The 21,204-nt window shown below is 35.6% G+C and overlaps 1 protein-coding gene across 7 annotated transcripts in view; it reads right to left on the reverse strand.

Annotated features, from left to right (window-relative positions):
• Positions 1-21,204, reverse strand: part of LOC134538759 (mitochondrial amidoxime-reducing component 1-like) — a 176,373-nt gene that overhangs the window by 70,758 nt on the left and 84,411 nt on the right. For 6 of the 7 annotated variants that reach the window (XM_063380245.1, XM_063380238.1, XM_063380239.1 and 3 more), the window contains one exon: positions 2,278-2,457. The exons of the other annotated variant lie outside the window; for it this stretch is intronic. In XM_063380245.1, the coding sequence (XP_063236315.1) occupies positions 2,278-2,457 (180 nt within the window). The remainder of the gene's footprint in view (positions 1-2,277; positions 2,458-21,204) is intronic. 7 annotated transcript variants of the gene reach the window in all.

Below are 21,204 nucleotides of genomic sequence, written 5' to 3' on the forward strand. Positions count from 1 at the left end.
AATTGTTATATTATGAAATTTTTATATTAAATTGTATTTTAGGCCATGTTCATAGTATAAATATTTTAATGCATCATTATTTGTAACTTATATATATTTAAAAAAAAAAAAATTTGGAAAATAAAATACCTTTTATACTATTTATGTTCAGTACATCATTACTTCAACTTTCAGTGGAAAAATATATTTATTTATAGAGTATATAATATGAGTGATGCTTATGTGGACTTCATCGAAATTTGTTGAAACCAGTTTTACAGATATGTTACATTTTTATCGTTACTTTTTTCTACTATACTTCTGCAGTTTTACGCTATAACACGTATGTAATCATACAATTTTAAAAAGGTTTGAATAGAAACATACGATCACATGTTAGCCTTCATTGCTGTGCTTTGCTTTAGAAGAAGCAATGTCAATATCCGTAACCGGATTACTAATCAAATGATTTTTTGTTTGTTTTTTGAAGAATTTTACGTTGAATATTTCCTAATATTAGAATTGCAAATAACATGCACATATTTATAGGATAACCCTCTTCGTTTGTTATCCATACATTATACAGAATAAGTCAGAATTTGACTGTCAAACTTCGGCTGCCCGTTCATCACAAAATAAGTTGAAAACATAATATACAATATATCGTCTAAAACGATTGTCAAGGCTCGTATACGCCATTGAGTTTGAAGTCATCAACTGGTTTATTGTAAAAAACTCTGAAATTATTTAAGATAAAATTTTTAATCGAACGAAGTTCTACAATAATCGCAAAACTTGTTGCTGTCGTAAATTGCGTTCACTGAAATAATTGGCGGATACAGCTTAATTACCTACTGATTCTTGTCCAAATTATTTCCTTCGTGTTGATCATACAGCCAAGGCTTATATGTCGAACTGAGACTCACTCTGTATTGCAGCTAGCTGAACAATTTAGAAAAAAAACATGTAGCTGTGTCGTGCTGTTTCTGGCGTTCTGGACATTGTGTTCTCTTTCTCGGTTTTATGTTTAGTTGAGTGGCTGGAAACGGATAAATAATTTACATAGGGGAACAAAAATATATTCAAAGTATTATTACATTCACACACAGAAATTTATACCATTGGCTTGCATAATATTTACTACAAATTTTGAAGCCACTTTTTAAACATATACAACGAAAATGTTTGTTAACGATTCACTGAATCCCTTGAATACGAAAATATTTTATAACAATCCGCAACATAAACTAGACTACTTACAATTCTAAATGAAGTCAATAATTTTTGTAGAATGGTCAGTAAAACATGGTTTGATTATGAGCTCATTAATTTTATTAAATTTAATAACGTACCAAATAATATTTTTCATCAATAGTTATGACTAAATAGTTTTTTGCGTTACTCTGCATTAAGCCGCGGACCACCCAAACGCAGTTTAAATTAAGTTATTTTAACTGTTTGTGGACATACCAGTTGCCTGGAATGTTGGCACTTGATAAATATTATTAAATTTTTCGCGTCTGTGAAAGTAAACGTTGACGTTTGTATTTATCAGGATTTGTCAAATTATTTTTCCAGGTTAATAAAAAAAATTATTTAAGTGTTTATTGATTCGGGGAATCTCTTCAAAAATAATTGTATTTACAAAGGAAAATTAATAAAATGTTTAAAAAAAGAACAGGTTATCTTTTTTACGTTGAAAACAATTCCAAACAAATGAATATAAGTATCAGACACTTGTCATTTAAATAGCTGTTGTACCGTCTTTACAGTGTCAAAAAAATATTTTTGTTAGAACAAGTTTTCTTGTAAGATTACTATAAATATCTGATATCTAAATTAACTGATATTTTTCTTTTAAGGATTTCAAATTCAAATTTTAATACCCAAACTGCGTCGAGTTGTTGATAAAGATAAAAACAGGAAAATAGTTTAATATAGCTACGAAAATTGTATTTACTTGTCAGATGTAGCGTATTTGTTTATTATTATTATTTTTTATATATATTGGCAACTGTTTAGTCAGCAGTCACCTTGGTGGGTTTCTCCAGTTTTATTTACAAAAATGCTACATATTAATAAAATATGTATATTTTTGTTATAAATTACAGCTTATGTACATCTGGAATATTGTAGCTTTTAACATTGAAAATTTTTTTTATCGGTCCAGAAGTTTTTCAATTTTCTCCTTACGAAACAAATTTTCTCCCTCTCTTTCTCTCCTCCCCTCTCACTTATCTGTATTAATAATAGTAGTATGTAAATATACTGAATTTAAGGTGAAAAGTTATTACTTACGTGCAGGTTCTCTTTTTAGAGATCATGTCGTCTGAGATGCGGACTGTAAGCGGCTCCATATCTGGAGCTTCAAAAACAAAAGTGTGGTCGTCTTCCGCTCTGAACTTTATCAGAACCATGTGGGGCATCTGGCGCGCTGTCTTGAACTCTCCGTTCGTTTCGTTGAAGACGAGAAACATTCTGAACAACAATACACACAGAATAAAAAAAACCCTATTCATAAATGCATTTTTTTGGACATGTAAGTTAACATAGATAAGACAAATGAAATATGAAAACAAATGTTCGGTCTCAAACGCCAGTATGATTATTTAATTTTTTTTCCCTTTAACCCCTCATTACCTTATTAATAGTATTTTTGTAATTTCAGCTTCATACCTTCCTTGAATTGATTGCTCTGTCACAAATACTTTCGACACATATTCACTTAGCGTAATATCATAGGTGTGAAAATGTGCGCCTCTTAGTAAATATTATCACTTGCGCGAATTTTTACAACCATAATATTACAATAAGTGAAAATAAGTTAAAAATATTTATTGCAGAAAAACAAATGCAAATAAGTTACCGTGTTAAAATGACAAAAAAAGCTTTTTAAAAAACAATTATGACGAAAAACGAAAAATAAAGACATGGCGTGTCAGATCAAACCTTAACAGTTTATTTCCTTAAGTCCTTTTCTCACTTTTTATGTCAAAGAACATAGTTGCCTGACTCAATACGATCCCTAATAAATGATTTTTACTCTTGATTCCAAGTCTGTTGTTATCTTTACATTAAATAACGTATAATACCTAATGATTCTTGCTAGTTTATAAATTCATTATAGAGCGAGAGCGCGTAGTGTTAAGGCTCAGGAAATCCAATTCTAAAAGACCCTGGTTTGATTCCAGGTTCAGCAATACCGAGTTCAATTTTAATGGTTTCCAGAATTAACTTCAGCTTAATGATGAATAAGATTCCTTACAGCAATGGCCGACTCTTTCACCAACAGCTATGCTCTTTGTCATTGCATGTTACCATTTCTGAAGAATTCGCTATTCATTAGAATATTAAGCCCAAATAACATTGAAAAATTTACCAAAAATTTTAATGAATTTTACACTGATATTTTTTTAAGGTATTATTGGTTATTTAATTTGTACATTTTCATGAAAACCGCTAAATCACTACAAAATATTGTTCGCAGTAATACTGGGCCCGGGAATTTATGCTTTTTGCGGCCCCAGGACCTCCAATCATTATTTGTAAACCATTCACTGAATAGCTTTTCAGTATTAAGTAAATAATTTTGATACAACCAAATATAACCAAATTGTTTAATATTCGATTATATTTTCAATGAATTAAAAATATTATGAGGTTATGAGCCAATTTTCGTAAGAATTTCTCGTAAAACATATTTCATGTAAGCAAAAATAACCATAGCCATATGTTCTACAAATTTGAAATATATTTCTTGTAGAATTAAAAAACTATTTCTTGGCAATTGGTTTACAGAGAAATGTTTTGTAAATGTACAGAAAATTCTTTTGTGTGTAGCATAGCTTCTATATTAGAAATCACTGTGAATTTGTGGACATTTCAAAACAGAATGTAACTGAAATAAACAAAGAATTCTCTGAAGTTCCAGAGCTTCTTTGAAGCTACAGTAAATCACCTCTTCTAAGTTTTGTGTTCCATTGTAAATGTAGTGAATATTCACGCTGAAGGATGAATATTGATTTCACCGGAGTCTTAGAAAGTTATTTTAAGTTTTGTTTGAACTCTACGATGATACTAGTTAGTTAATTTTTAGATCAATTATACTCAGTAACTGTAGCCTACGTTTACGAAGACATTTGAACATTTAGTAGATCACGAGATAAATATTAAATTATATTATTCGTCAATCAAAGAGGAAAATATTTAACAGTGTATGTACAAAATTGTATTTTTTTGTTGCGAAACCTACACTTTAATTTTATCTAGCAGCGGTATTTTATTTCGTACAAAACTCAAAATTTATAAATTGCTGTATTTCACAGCTTAAGTAACTATTAAAAAAACACTTAGTATTAAATCGTTACTTCACCTGCGTTCGTCTGAGGCGCACCTTCCTTCCCCTCTTCCCTTTCTAAATATGCCACCTCACCTCATTACAAGCCTTGTCTGCCTCCCTTTTTTTCACTTAACGCCAGGCGCCTCTACGCATGTGTGGAGGGGAGGTTGAGTTGGTTTTTTTCTGCGGGTACAGGCCGGTCTTCACTTCTACTCGCCGATGCACTAGACTAAGTTAGTTGTTTAATCTGGTTGGGGGGTTTAGTTAGGAACACGAAACCGGGCGTGGCCTCAAGGTATGTGGGTATGTTCGTTTGTTTCTTTGATTGTATGCATGGTGGTTACACATTACTTTTACTTGCTAATGTTCCCTTTGTTCTAAATTACGTTTCGGTGACACCTTTCTAAATTATTATGGTTGGATATAGACGTTTTGTGTGCGTTGTTGCACTGTACTTTTCACCCATTTGTCCGACAAACACACGAGAGGTTACGCTGGGTCAGTTGAGTTTTATGTTTCTTTTCATAACCTTGTATTTAATGCTTTTCTTCTTGTTTTGAGGTTTACGGGCAACTGCTCGCCCCGAGCGTGTTTCTCACATGTTTTATGAATGTCGTATGTATTTCATGTTTCGTATTAACCAGACATTTGCCCTATCTTAACTTCAAGGCCCCAGTTGTCTGGCTAACTGACCTATTTGCCTTATAGGCGAGTCATGTTAACTCGCCTCGCTCGTCTCTTTGACAGATGCCTTTGTAGCACGTACCCTTTATTATATTTTGTATGCTTTGCCCACGGGTCAAACCAATGGTAGTAACTTATGTAAATTAATCTTTTATAATCCCTGCATTTTACTATTGTACATGTACCAGATTGCTGTTTATTGAGCCGTTCATTATATTGCAATTACTTCTAGTGCTTGCCGTATAATATTGCATAAACATTAAGGTTCATTCACAAGTGTAATGGGGCTATTGTGTGATTTTCATGTACCTTGTAACAAATTCTAGTCAACTGCATAGAAGGCACAGTAATTTGCATGGCTAATGTTTGTATTATTGTATACAACTTTAGTATTTATTTTCTTTGTGGGTACTTTAAGAGTATACTAGAGTAATTGCTTAAGATTTATCACTTATTCTTTGTATAATTGATTTTTTCCCGCAATACTAATCATTGCAACCCATTGCTCATTTTATCTCTATTTACAGGATGAATGTTATAAATTATGATAAGAATAATTTTACCCTTAGAGTTTTTGTTCATAATCTGTTTAAGCTTGTGCTCACCCATCATGCTCTCACAGGGCTACACTCTGTGTTCCCATAGTAGAATGGTATCTGCCTTTGTTCTACTTATTTTTATTATTTTGTGCGGCGCTCATTGGCAAGCTATTGGGTATTGGTCCCCGATAGGCTACATATTTTTAACTTGGAGAGACGATAAGATAGATATAATATTATAATTTAGAATTAACAACATGCCAACTACATGTTTTTCGTAAAATCTTTTTGAAGGTGAATAAGTGGTAGCTTTGCAGTGAATACAGTAAACTGATAAAGGTGTACGGGAAAAAAAAATTATTTCATATGAGTTAAAAAAAATCGTGGTCTTAAATTACCAGTAAAACTTACAATTCATGTTCATATGAAACTGACTGAAAACGACGCGTTAACTAGCCAGGTGACATTAAAAATTCATTTTGCGATGTTTTTCGAAATAGGTTTACAAAAAATAATTTTATTATAAAAATTACTTTTAAATAGGCAGATTATTTTCTGTACTATGATTGTTTGGCAATTAAAATTAAGATTTTTAAGGTAAATTTAAAATTTAATTAAGTAATTGTTTTATTACGAACAATTTGTTTAACACTCTACAGTTTTGCATACCGATATCCCAAATAGGTTTATTTTTGGTTTCTTGGTTTTGGTCTTGAAAAATAACGAAAATTATTTGTTTTGATATGATTGTAGGCCTATTTAAGATGGGAATAATAAGTCTGCACATCAAAGACTAGAAAGAGTGGTATTTGAAGACTATAGGTCAGTGTCTCTGCCTACTTACTCCCGGTTCATAGTATTTAGGCCCTTCTCACATTAGAACACGTATTGTAAGATCTAATACTCTTTGTATATAAAGTTATAAAAATATGTTTACTCTCTAATAACCCACGGTTTCACTCACACAATTTGAGGTTATTGCTAACATTTAACAACTGTAAGAAGAGTATGGCATTAATTACAAACCATTATACTAAAAAAAATAGACACAGTAAATGGTGAGGTAAAAAAATGTTTTAATTCATAGTTAAACCGTATAAGATTGATATTTTGTAAATTACAATGGGTGATGGTAATTTTTTTATAGATTTAAGTAATTTAACCTTCAAAAAATCACACTAACCCATTTTAATTTCATTAGGTAGCCAGGTTGAATATTGTAAAATAAGCTGTTAATTCATTTTAATTTTAACAATGCCATACTTTATACTTATATACTGATCTGTTTTAGTTGTAGCAATACTCAGAATAGTTTAACATTTTCAACTTATTCCATACACATACATTACATTACCTGCATTTAAATGTAGAATACAGGTATAAAATTTTATATCTTACATATAAGATTATTAGTAGAAATAATTAGTGTTAACTTAACATAATTCCAAATTTTTTGTTTCGCGGGATTTTCACATAGAAATACCTATGTTAAAATACAAAAATATAGATTTAGAAAAAATGACAATTTTTTTAAAATAAATAAAACTAAACCGATCACGTTTTCTCAACCACAGGTGTGAAGTAAATTTATATGATATTTATATAAAAATTTCAATTTATCTTGTCAAATGTAATATAAGTTATTTACTTATTTAGAGGATTTTCTTTTTATTTTAAAATTATACTCAACTCTGTTATAAATTAAATTTAAAGAATTTTTATAAATCATTGCCAATATCTTGAAATAAATTTTATTGGATTTATTATATATAAATATTTAGTGTTAAAATCATATTTACAACCTATCCATCCCTTTAGAAGTAGAATTTAGCAAGCAGTTAAAAATTTTAGATAGATTTTTCATTTGGGGTTGAAATTAGAAAAATTGTAAAACCATTCTTCGTAAGTTTTTATTTTAGCAATTCATGCACAGATTCTTACACAACACTTCATCTTTTTTTGTAGATAGATATTTTACAGTAAACCCGCAATTTCCCCCATTTCACATATTTGGCAGTCGAATCTCGACAAATATAAGTAAACATGAAAAATTAAAATAAGTACGTTTTCCCCATCTCGCCCCATATGCGCGGTAAGACTGGCAACAAACATCAATACAAATTTAAAGCCATTTATCAGTTTCTCACTGTCTAATCGAATCTTATTTATAACTTTCGCATAGCACACACATGTGAACTGCCCCTTCGTCTTCACTTGCTATCCCTGCATTGGAATTGTGGGCTGAACGCCCACATCCAATGCACCGTGTCCAACATTCTTCGGAGAAGTCGTAGCAGTATAACCATTGTTCATCATCTTCTTCTGTGTCACTGGACCTTATTTATGGTCTTTTGAGCATGAGGGCTTGTTTAAGAAATCAGAACTCTCTAAATTTTTTCTTTACAATAAGTTTTTTTATGTTTTTTTGTTTGTTAGAACGTTTTGTTACGTACGCTGGGCTGCAGGTAAACACTCAAAAATGAATAATTAAATTTAGGCCTTGGAAGCGTCAGCCCAGAAAACAAAACAACAACAACAATAATAACAGAGGTGCCCAGACGTCGTACAAAAGAATTTTATTTATAACCTCCTAGCAACTCTAGTAGGCTATGTGGATCGGGGATGAATAATAATGAAATAACAAGACTGATGGTTTGATTTATATAACTGCCCTTTTACTAAAATAATTTACTTAGTTTTTTTTTGTATCTTTTAAGTACACTGGTATTAAAACATATTAAATACAAAATGGAGGAAGCCCCGAGGCAACAAAATACATATAAAGGTAAAACAATCATACATCTTGAACTTAAATCTGGTTTTAAGTGAGCTCGCAGGCTCAAAAGAAAGAAAATATTACAGTTTGTTTTTAATTTTCTTTTCAAACGAAATTTAATTATATCCTGTGTCCTGGCACGGGAGGTTTCTGTAGATTAAAGACCAGAAGGAATCATTTTGTGTAGAAAGTTGTATCTCGACCGGAGAAGAAAGAAAACTTCTGACTGCATGAGCCCAATCACGGACTGCTAATTTGGCGGTGAAGTTCCATTCTAATTTGGGGTCTTGAAGCTAATCTTGCAGCTAGCCTTTGGAGCTAAACCTTGGAGTTAAACTTGGAGATAATTTTGGAGATAATTTTGGAGCTGAACTTGGAGATAAACTTCGAGCTAAACTTCGAGGCTGAACTTCAAAATAAACTTCGAGGCTGATTTTGGACCCCGCCTGAAACAAAGTCCCAAATTACTCAGACTGGTTAACAGGCGGCTAAGCCTGGGCAAGACTATGAGCAGGGAAAGGCAAAAAAGGGGGGAGGGGAGGTATGACGACCACTTACCCAAAACAGCGGGGTGAAGTCATGTAGGCAGGCTCAGGAGCAGAGAAGGCAGCTCACGGAAGTTCGTGGTAGTCATGATGAGAGATAATGAAATAATTTAGATTAGCAAAAAAACTATTGCGGGCAGCAAAATTAAAAAATAAGAAAATTGAGGCCTCTATGCCTTGACGTTGGCGACTACATGACGTAGTGTCGAGTCTGGGACGAACAACAGAGATTTACTCTCGCGGATCGCGACGCGTGGTCCGCACAGACCAGATGCTGCCCGCCGAATCTTTGAAAAATGGCGTCGGGGCGCCTTATTAAAGAAAGAAACTGCCCCCATCCAAAGAAGGGGTGGTGATTGACCGAAGGTGTCCGGAAATGCCCGAAGGGGCGAAGCAGACTGCAAAACGCTCGCCGCGCTCTCACGCGAGTCGCAGGCGAACTAAGATCGCAATCGCACTGCGACTGCTGCCAAGGTCGATTATGACATGCTGCCTCTTATGGAAGAGATGAGTAGTGCGCTCTGGCTGCCAAGATGAGAAACCTGCCTGGAGGGTTACCGAAACGTCCGCTAGAGAGCACTGAGCGCGCTCGTGACCAGCGCCCAGAGCAAGGTTAGGGATTTTTCCCGCCTCTAGGCTTCGCTGAGGGCTCTGTTTGACAAGGGCGAATGTCCTTGAAGAGACAAACTCCCCACCTGGGTTCACTGGTGGTCGATGCTCCGGGTTGAAGTTCCCGTGAAGCCACAGGTGGACGATGAGGGGAGGGGGGTTTAAATTTGCTAAATCGCCTGGGAAAGGCGTCATGTGGATCGTCCCGAGGCGTCGCCGCGGGCTGTAACCTAGTCCAGTACGTGCTGGCAAAACCCTTACCTATGCTTGACTCCGAGAAATGAAAGTTGCTAGCAGTGGGCTAGGGGTAGCGTTCGCTAGCACGAAAAGTCATTCTGTTACAGGGAGAAAACGTGATGCGAACCGCGGCCGAGATGCAGCGATAGCCAATCGTCAGCAAACAGTATCTAATTGAAGCCTGCGAACAAGCGCAGATGAACTGGGTTGCACAAGATTAAGTCGGAGTGTACAGTAATGGAAACAAAATTAAATTAAATGAAAAAGGCAAATTTATTATTTGGTTTCCTTCTTTAAAAAGTACAAATTAAATTTAAAATCGTACATTTGTGCTTGAATGTGGCACTGAAACGGCACAGTTTTAAGAATATTTTTCGTGTTGATGTAGATGTTTTGTTTATATTTTTCTTTTAATTTCTTCAACCAATTATTCTTATATGGTAATTCAGTTAAAACAACAGTTTTTCCACGTGTGTTATATGGTTTTTTTTTGCTTTCTTTATCCACTTTTGGAAAAGCTAAGCTGAATTCAGGGCTTATATCTTAAAAGTTAAAAGAAGCATCCACTTGTAACTATCTAGTGATTTTCCTGGTGTTTTAAACCATGACACAATTGCTTGATTTCCATTTAATGATTTTGATAAAGCATTTATTTTTTGGTATTCTGTAATCAGTTCTGCAGTTTCTATATCTTCTACTGTGAGGGCTGGAGGAATGTCTGTAGTTGAATATGGGAGAAAATCATTTTCGTCTACAGGCCAAATTCCTTTTTTTCTATAGCCTTGCACAGTTGATCTCATGGTAGCTGAACAGATGAAAGGTTTACCGAATGAACTTGAGATCTGATGCGGTGTAAAACTTTGCCAGGATTGGTGCGAAGCCAAGTTCTACCTCATCTTCGTATAACTTACTCAGAGGTTTCATGAATTCCACGTCCAAAGGTTGAAGACGGTGTGAGTAATGTGGTGGCAAACAAAGTAAGACAACCCTTTTATCACAAGCCAACTCAATCAATTCCAAGTTCTTGGTGTGTGTTTTGTGGCCATCCAATACAAGAAGTATTGGTCTTTCCTTTGATGCTCCAGTAAATTCAATAAACCTGTTGAACAATGTCAAAAATAGTTATTTTTTATCCAACAAGTTTCTTGGACTTGTGTCCAGGCCCCAGGAGGAAGTCCAATCTCAAACTCTAGTTGAATTCTTTTTTTCGGGGAATGATTAACATCGGTGGGATGTAGAACCCTAAAGCTGAAACACAGAACCTGTCACAGTGTGGCCTCTTTCTGCTGAGGTAACTGTTCCTACTTGTCTACGCCCTTTCAAAACGATATTTTTTGTGTGACCTTTATGATTGACTGTTAAACAAGAGTAGTTCGGTTATCGGGCTCCGAGCACACAGGCTGCAGACATAGGATTCAGGATTCGTGATCTTTGACCCCTGACGTCACTGTTGTGACCTTTTACCGATGACATCATCATCGATTATCTGGAAATTTCCCGATTTTCCCCCAAATTTCCTCAAAATTTCCCGTTTTCCCCCTCAAAATTTCCCTTTTCCCTATTAATTTCCCATTTTCCTACAAAATTTCCCTACAAAATTTCCCCATTCCTCCAAAATTCCATCACTCTCCCAATCTCCCCATAGTGGGTTGATCCCCCCCTTACCTACCCACCCATATATAACATCACTTTCGGCCGCCATATTGGATTACGTCATATCCGGTCACCATCATTTACAACCGCCATTTTGGATTCAATTTTCGCATGCTCTATCATTCCATTATTATTATTATGCAATCATATAGTATTACATCATATCTGTCCGCCATCTTGGATGACCCGGTCGTCATCTTGGAATACGTAATTTCCAGCCGCCATTTTGAATTCTAGAACTTTCTACCATTTTTTTTCCAATATTTAATATTATGAAGTCATAGCCGCCATTTTTAAACACACCTGTTGCAATTTCCGTTACGATCGCCATCTTTGTTTTTGACATCACAACAGTCATTTCCAGGAAATCGATGATGATGTCATCGGTCAAAGGTCATAACAGTGACGTCAGGGGTCAAAGGTCACGAATACTGAATCCTATGCCTGCAGCCTGTGTGCTCGGAGCCCCATAACCTAACTACTAACAAGTATCATCACAATTGAAGAATCTCTCCCCAGTTAACATCAATTTGTTACTTGACTTTCTAAAAGTTCCAAAAACTTACCTACACCCACATGATTAAAACCAATCGCTCGTGCGACTGATGTAGACTCCGGTTTCCTTATTGCTATGGTGGGATTACGAGTAAGAAAAGACTTTACCCAATCTCTTCCAGCAAAATTGGATGCAGCATTAAACGGATGTTCGATGTTGTTCCTTTCAGCAAGCTGAAAAGCAAGTTCACAAACTGTTAAGCCAAAAAAAACTGTATTTCCATTTGCGTTAGATAGTCTTTACGTTCTGCCTCTTGTTCCGTGATAAATACAATAGTTATTGGTCCTGATTGTTTCATAACAGTATACCTAGGACTAGCACGTTTCTTTGCCACATGTCATTTAATTATAGTTTAAGGCACTTTGAAATTTCGAGAAGCCTTAGAAGAACCCATTTGACCTTATAAAACAGCATTCACAATTCTTTTCATGGACTCCAGTGATCATTCTTGCCTTGTGGTTTTCCGTTGATACTTGCGAATCATCTGAAACAAAAAGCATCGAACCTAGACTACATATTTGTGAATGAATTTGTAATGCCTGTCTTAGTGTATCTGCCTGTTTGTGCAGAGCGTGATGCAGTAATCAAAATCGCAGAAATTTCAGATTTAGTACTTGAGCTATTTCATTTATGATGTGGTGTACCTCGAAGCGATTTTTCCAGGTTTATATTTCGGAGATATTAGATTTTTTAAATTTTTTAGCTATAAATCTAGTTATATTTTGAAATACTGGCCGGAAAATTACAATCGAAGTTGCAGCCTAAAGCCCGACTTTCTTATCTGTAACTAACCTTCTTAAAATCGCTGTTTAAATTTGTTTAAATAGGTCATGTTATAGGTTTTATTTTTATTATGATAATAAAAAATTAGGATCTAAGCCTAATTAAACATTTTTTGACAGAAGACGATATTTTTTTTAAATATGGTTTAGCGAAAATGAGTGAGTTGTACAATAGTGGGGGCAAAACGGGAGCTTCCCCGTCTTGCCTCTCCCCGTCATACCCCCAAAAAATTTTCAGGTTATGTTAGGCCTAGATAAATTTTTTAAGTGAAATTAGAAACTATAAACACCATTTTATGCTAATAAGATGTACCATTCAGTGGTATACATACAATTCGAACAATTGCCAATGTACAACAATTAAAACAATATTGCAAATCAGTACAATAATTATACCTACCAGCAAATATCACAGAATCCGGCGTGGGAATGAAGTCAGACGAAGTCAATACCATGGATTGTACCTACTGATCAAGTTGACGCAGTTTCCGCCAGATAGCAGAACTTAAAATATTATTTAGCGCCCTTACCCGTCTTACCCCGCATCTGTGGCTTGCCAAGCCATCCCCTAATACTCAGTTTCTTACATCCCGTTTGATTTGATTCGGAGATGAAATAATTAGTTATGAAACAAAACTGACCCCTTGTCACCCTATTAAAGGCCGAAATTTGAAAAATTTATAAAATCAGTTCTTTACTCCATATTCAATTTATTCATTCTTAGTTGCTTGCTTTAAAATCTAGTGGATTCATAAATATGCGTTTATTCTCTTAAAACCAAACTTAACTTTTTACATCCTTTAGGGTGGCGTCTTGCAAATTAATAGAAAAATATGTTTTATTGTTTTTGCTATTCATGCATAATATTAGACAGTTTACTTTATTAATTTCAGAGTTACGATATTTTAATAAGTCAAAATTAAACTCCTTTTCAACCCCTTCAATTATAAATTTATGAGAATGAAAAAAAAATGCATTATACAACTCTACATAGACCTACATGTTGTTCAGCTTAGTTTCTTACACCTAGTTCTAATAGTTCCGGAAGTATACATTTAAAAAAAAATACCTACCATTTTTAAATGTCTTAGGGGATAACTTTCGCAAAATGGTTAAATTAATGTTAAATATTTAGCATGCCTGTTATTGATGCGCAATATCTTTCCTAATGTTTTATAAGCTTGGGAGATATAATAACTTGTCAAAAACATATTAATATCTATTCCACCCCTTTGAAGTTCCAATATCCAATAACGCAAAAAATATCAGGTGTAAATCTATATTCATATTGTTAATTTTGAGTTTCTTAAATCTTGTTCAAGTATTTTCGTAAGTATAGGTACATTTATTTCTTAAAATCAAAGTTACCACTTTTACATTACTTAGGATTAGAATTTCGCAAAATGGTTAAACATATAATATGTTAGTAGTAAACAATAGTATGTCCTGGGACTGGGTTCTGTGTGAGGTTGCTGGTGCTGGTGTCCGCTATCTTGAATTTTGACGTCACGGCGGCCATATTGGTGTCAAATTTCCTCAAAATTTATCAAAAATGACTCAAAATTTCCTGAAATGTTCGTATTCCAAGGGAAAATCATCATTTTAAGAGAAACAAATTCCCAATTTACTCCCCAAAATTGCAAGAGGCTTGAAATGTCCCCATTGAGGCTTAAATTTCCCTTTTACAAGCCTACAATAAGCCTCTAGTGGGGAGCTTTGACCTTGACCTTGAACGCCATCGTTGCACATATCGTTATGACTGCCATATCGAAAATCCATAATTATTAACCGATTTTAGCAGTAAAAGTTTTAAAGTTTATTAAAAAATTACTTAATGAAATTTAACTAAAAAGATTTTCCGCCGTTTTGAAATTCGTCCGCAATCTTGAAAATCTGTAATTTTTATGCTAGAATTTTGGAAAAATTTTTAAAATTTATAAAAATATTGCTTAATTAAATTTTAATAAGTACATATGCATTAAAAAGGTTTTAAAAAAATAATACAAAAATAATTTCACAGCATTTTAACTTCGTATTTGTTTAGCAAGGATAGAGTTCTAAAACAAGCTGAATGTTTTTTTAATTTATCTATTTTAATTTTTTTTGTGTTTCACTTATCTTGATTTAGAAAAATGTGCGATAGTGTGTGTTCCTGTTTATTCCTCCAATATTTTGTTGGTTTTCTGCATTTTCTCATTATTCCTGAGAAAATAATCTTTGCAAGCATTTTTTTTCGTAATTATACAAGAAATTTATTTAGAGATTCGTAAGTATTGCTGACTTCCTATTACTAAATCAGCACTTACAGTAATTTAATCAGATGGAATTCAGACAAAAATGATTCATTACTAAGTCGATTGACAGCTGAGATGCAAGACGAATTTTCTTCTATACTTTATGTCAAACTTTGCCCTCCTTCTCTTGCAATCGTGAGTAATTATCCCGCATTCCACATGAATGAGATACTCTCTGTACAATACATTAAATGAATGATTTATGACTCTGTCGAATGGCTTGTAGACTTGTAGTCTTTTAGCCTCGTTGTTTTGTAGCCTTAAAAAATCGTAGCCTCGTAGCCTTGTAGCCTCGTAGCATTGTAGCCTCGTAGACTTCTAGCTTCGAGGCCAAGTAATCTTGTGGCCATGCAGACTCGCAACCAGTTGGAGTCTCGTAGACTTGTAGCCTCGTAGCCAGTTGTAGTCATGTAGACATGTAGCATTGTAGAATCGTATACTTTTAGCGTGGTAGGCAAGTAGCCTATAGCCATGTAGTCTGTAGCCTTAAAGCCTTGGAGCCATGTAGACTCGTATCCTTGTAGCCTTGTAGACTTGTAGTATCATAGTCACATAGCCCTTTAGTCCTGTAGCCAAACGCCTTTGGTGTAGTTGGAGACAAAGATAGACAAATGGAGCTTTATCCTAACGTTTCCTGCGATAAATAATATCATACTGACAGGGAAATATCCTACTGAGTTTAATGTTTGTGTAAATGATTGTCTTTTTCATCAACTGTGCGTAGTCTATTCTATTAGTATAGTTACCTACTAATGGGTTCGTATTCTACCAAGATGAATTTTCGTCTAAATGTATGTCCTTTTCGTTAAATGTTTTATTTTTGTTAACTGTTCTTCCTTTTTATCGAATGTGCTTCCAAATGTGCTTTATTTATTTTAATGTACTTCCAAATTTGCTTGAAGTAGTATAGGAATGACGGTCCGGAAACAGGATGCAGGTAGTGGATTGAAGATTGTCGACCGCCATATTGGATTGTGACGTCACGGCGGCCATCTTGGATGAGTGTAACGGTACAAAACGTAACGGGACACAACGTAACGAAAATTGAAACGATGACGTCACAAACCAAAATGGCGGCCATCTTGGATCCGCCATCTTTAAATCGAGCGCCCCACTCATTATGATGAAATTTTCGAATCTGTCGACATATTGATTTTTTTATGTTCCACTGGAGGCCGCCATATTGGATACCGTCGACTTTGTTTCTGTTGTTTGTTCCTAGATAGCGCCAGCGTCGCTCTTGACTTTTTTCTGTTTCACTGGAGGCCGCCATCTTGGATACCGTCGACTTTGTTTCTGTTGCTTGTTCCTAGATAGCGCCAGCGGCGCTCTTGATTTTTTTCTGTTCCACTGGAGGCCGCCATCTTGGATACCGTCGAATATGTTTCTGCTGTTTGTTCCTAGAGAGCGCCAGCGTCGCTCTGTCTCGTCACATTGGGACGATGTTCCATTACCTAACATAACTATTATGGTCCTTATCGACATATTAATTTTTTTTATTTATGAAAAATATATCGGAAGCGCTGTGACTCGAACCAGCGCAGCTCTGATCTCTAGGTTGTAAAACGCACGCCTTTAACCGCTCGGCCATCGAGACATTTACCAGACTGAAAATTAAATAAGGTACCTATATATAAAATAACATGCATATTCGGACCTGTAATTTTTTTTTAATTGAAAGTAATAATATCATCACTTGTTCGAGACAGAACCACCATCTTGTATTAAGACGCAACTGTTGCAATTAACATTATGGCCACCATCTTGAAAATCCGTAATTTTAATGCTAGAGATGCGGGAAAAGTTCCAAAATTCATCAATAAATTAACTTAATAGAAATCTGATTGATTATATCGACTCCCATCCTGGGTTCGAAACCGGCGAGGGAAAAAATAAAAACCAACAGATCCTTCCTCCACAGAAGCCACCTACAGACTGACCTACCACCAATATCAAGGTATATATCGTCAGCTGGTATGACGTCACGTCCGCCATCTTGTCTTCGTCCACTGGAGACCGTCATCTTGTTTTCGTCTGCTAGAGTGTGCTGATACCATGTTAGTATAATTTTCTAGTCACCACACCCTTGTCCTCAACTGTTGGCATTGAACTTCGACCTTTACCTTGAAATTTGATCTTGACCTTGAAATTTGACCTTGACCTTGAAATTTGACCTTGACCTTGAAAGTTGATATGACCTTGAAATTTGATCTTGACCTTGAAATTTGACTTTGACCCTGAAATTTGACCTTGACCCTGAAATTTGACTTTGACCTTGAAATTTGACCTTGACCTTGAACTTTAACCTTGACCTTGAAATTTGACTTTTACCTTGTCGACCATCATGGATCCGACATTTTATGTTCAGTACATGCTACCAGGAGCTACCACCTGCTGGAGTACACAATCTTGTGTGTGTACTCGTATTATAGAGTACATTTCCATCTGGATGATTTTATTCTAACCCGCTACAGTGCAGTAATCATTTATTACCGAGGTGCCCCCGCCATCTTGAAATTCGGCCGACATCTTTAAAATCCATAATTATTTAGCTAGGAATTCGGGAAAAGTTCCAAAATTCATGAAATAAATCACTCATTAATTTACATATTGATTCGATACGCTCCTGTCCTCGGTCCGATACTCGATCGATGCAATAATGTTTAATTTTATGAAAAAAATTATAATTTCAATAAACCACGCTCAACATTCTTAAAGAGACTTTAAATCCTCTACTACCATCACCCTACCAGACATCAAAACCACCATTTTGGAAATTCGTAATTGTAATGCTAGAGATTCGGGAAAAAGTTCAAAAATCATTAAATCAATTTGTAATCTATATACCAATTGATTTAATCGACTAAGGTCCTTGGTTCGATCCCTGGCCGATACAAAACAACTTTGATTTTAAAAAAGTACCAGAAAAGTGTAAAGTTCGAGAAATAAATCACCACAAAGTATTTTACACAATTTCTATCCTACTACAGAATCACTTGCGATAGCCAGCAATCTCATAAACATTTAGCCCTGCATAGACGTGCAACGACTACTTCATAGCTCCAACAGCTCCAAATGCTCCAAATGGCTCCAACAGATCCAAATGGTCCCAAAAGCTCCAACTGCCTTTTCTTTCAACAGCTCCAATTATATTGGGCTACATTGCTATGAGTCTAAGAGACTACGTGGCTATAAGGCTACGAGTCTAAAAGGATCTAGCTGGTTCCGAGTTATACATGGCTGCGAGACTGCATGACTAAAAGACCGCATGGCTACGAAACTACATGCCTATGAAGCTACATGGATACAAGTCTACTCGGCTCCAACACGCAATGTACATAGTACACACAGGAAACTGAACGTACACACAGTACACACAGGAAACGGAACGTACACACAGTACACACAGGAAACGGAACGTACACACAGAACACACAGGAAATTGAACGTACACACAGTACACACAGGAAACGGAACGTACACAGAGTACACACAGGAAACTGAACGTACACATAGTACACACAGGAAACGGAACGTACACACAGTACAAACAGGAAACGGAACGTACACACAGTACACACAGGAAAACGGAATGTACACACAGGAAAACTGATTGTACACACAGTACACACACAGGAAAACGGAATGTACACACAGGAAAACGGAATGTACACACAGGAAAACGTAATGTACACACAGGAAATCGGAACGTACACATGGTACACACAGGAAAAAACGGAATGATCACACATATAGTAGCGGAAACACATGCTTAGTTGGAAATCAGGATACAAGAAATAAAACATACTTTTTTAAAATATAAATAATTCATTTATATTTCAATAGTACACACATGACCGTTAAACAAATGATTAATGTATGCAGCCAGGTTTTCGCAGTTCCTTAAGTATGGACGATACTTCCTCGATATGCGAGTAGTTTCCTCTACGAACAGATGCCACCAACAGTCTTAGCCGGTCAACCAATATGTTTGGATCCTGCCATGATGTGGAATCAATCTCTTCTGACACCATCTTCCTTGCTTGTTTATTATAAATATTATGATCTCTGTTGTCTTCCGTTTTAACACCAACCTCAGGGTTACTTTCTTTATCGAGACAGTGATCATCATAAGCTTGATCAGATTTTTTTAATATATCTCGTCGTTTCCATCGCTTCGGTCTCAGGACACCACCACATTCTTCGATCTTGTCAGCTTTAGGTTCTGCATCACAGTCTATGCCTTTGTAAACAGCCTCAGAGTCACTGTTGCCACCACCGTAGAAGACAACGTCTTCACCCAGATTACTGCAAGAACTCGATATCATTGATGTCGAAGTGTCTTCATCGCCTTTATGCTTCCTTTTGAGGAGTCCATCATTTTTACAAAGTATGGAGGATCTGCTAAATATAGGCCTGAATGTATTCTCACTTTTCACGGTGTTGATACTTTCATTAGTTTCAGTCTTCCCGAAGCCATCATCATCCATCAATTTATGTTCTTCGTCACGATCGGGTGAGCTTTAAATTTTTTATTAATTTTTTTGTAATATTATGATATCAAAGAAAACTCGTGGCGGTTTTCTCCGTGTGCTACCGATTATTCTTGTCAATATTATGGTGGTTTTCTCCGTGTGCTTCCGATTATTCTTGACAATATTATGGTGGTTTTCTCCGTGTGCTCCTTATTATTCTTGACAATATTTTGATGGTTTTATCTGGGTGCTTCTGATTATTCCTGACTAGACATCTGATGGTTTTCTCCGAGTGCTTCTGGTAACAGACGAGAAATTGATCTCTGCATGAAGGATTTTTTTACTTAATGAGGCATGTCATTTTTTTTCAAGGTTACATGTAATTAGTGAATTTCTGCTACTTAATCAACACTTGTAATATTTTTATCAGGTGGAAATTAAAAAAATATATCATTACTCAGTCAAATAATCTCTGAGAAATCTAAGAAGCACTAACATGAAGGTCGAACTTCCTTCTCCTTGGAGTCTAGCGAAGCCATCCTTCCTTTGTGATCGTTAGTAAGCATCCCGCATCCCGCATAAAAGAACTAAATATTATTTACCTGCAAGTAACATGTGGCGAAATCTGTTGTTGAAAAGCAGAACTACTTGCAACAAGTACCTTTGAATGAGATAAATTAATTCTCGCTGATGAAATAATTAAAAAATTCTATTTAAGTACTATATCTAATTTAAAACTCTTAGTTTGCGTCTGGCATTAGTCACAGAAGCTACCATGGATCATGGTTTGTTATCTGTAGCTGAATCGGAAGGAAGTCGCTGTAGATACTGTGGCAAGGATTTTGTCATGAGAAGGAATGCTAGACGACATGAGAAGAATGATTGTGCTAAAAACCCACTATGCAAAATGTTAAGCTGCAATCGATGTAGCAGGTCGTTAACACGAATTGACAGCTTAAAAATACATGGTAGAACATGTAAAGCCAAGACTACTTACGACATAGAGGACATCGATGGATCCACTAGACTAAAGAAGAGAGATCTGCATTACGACAATAATTTTCCTTGTCCTGAGCGTGATGGTATTAGCTCACCCGATCGTGACGAAGAACATAAATTGATGGATGATGATGGCTTCGGGAAGACTGAAACTAATGAAAGTATCAACACCGTGAAAAGTGAGAATACATTCAGGCCTATATTTAGCAGATCCTCCATACTTTGTTAAAATGATGGACTCCTCAAAAGGAAGCATAAAGGCGATGAAGACACTTCGACATCAATGATATCGAGTTCTTGCAGTAATCTGGGTGAAGACGTTGTCTTCTACGGTGGTGGCAACAGTGACTCTGAGGCTGTTTACAAAGGCATAGACTGTGATGCAGAACCTAAAGCTGACAAGATCGAAGAATGTGGTGGTGTCCTGAGACCGAAGCGATGGAAACGACGAGATATATTAAATAAATCTGATCAAGCTTGTGATGGTCACTGTCTCGATAAAGAAAGTAACCCTGAGGTTGGTGTTAAAACGGAAGACAACAGAGATCATAATATTTATAATAAACAAGCAAGGAAGATGGTGTCAGAAGAGATTGATTCCACATCATTGCAGGATCCAAACATATTGTTTGACCGGCTAAGACTGTTAGTGGCATCTGTTCGTAGAGGAAACTACTCGCATATCGAGGAAGTATCGTCCATACTTAAGGAACTGCGAAAACCTGGCTACATGCATT

Source organism: Bacillus rossius, chromosome 14 (assembly GCF_032445375.1).
Source record: "Bacillus rossius redtenbacheri isolate Brsri chromosome 14, Brsri_v3, whole genome shotgun sequence".
NCBI lineage: Eukaryota > Metazoa > Arthropoda > Insecta > Phasmatodea > Bacillidae > Bacillus > Bacillus rossius.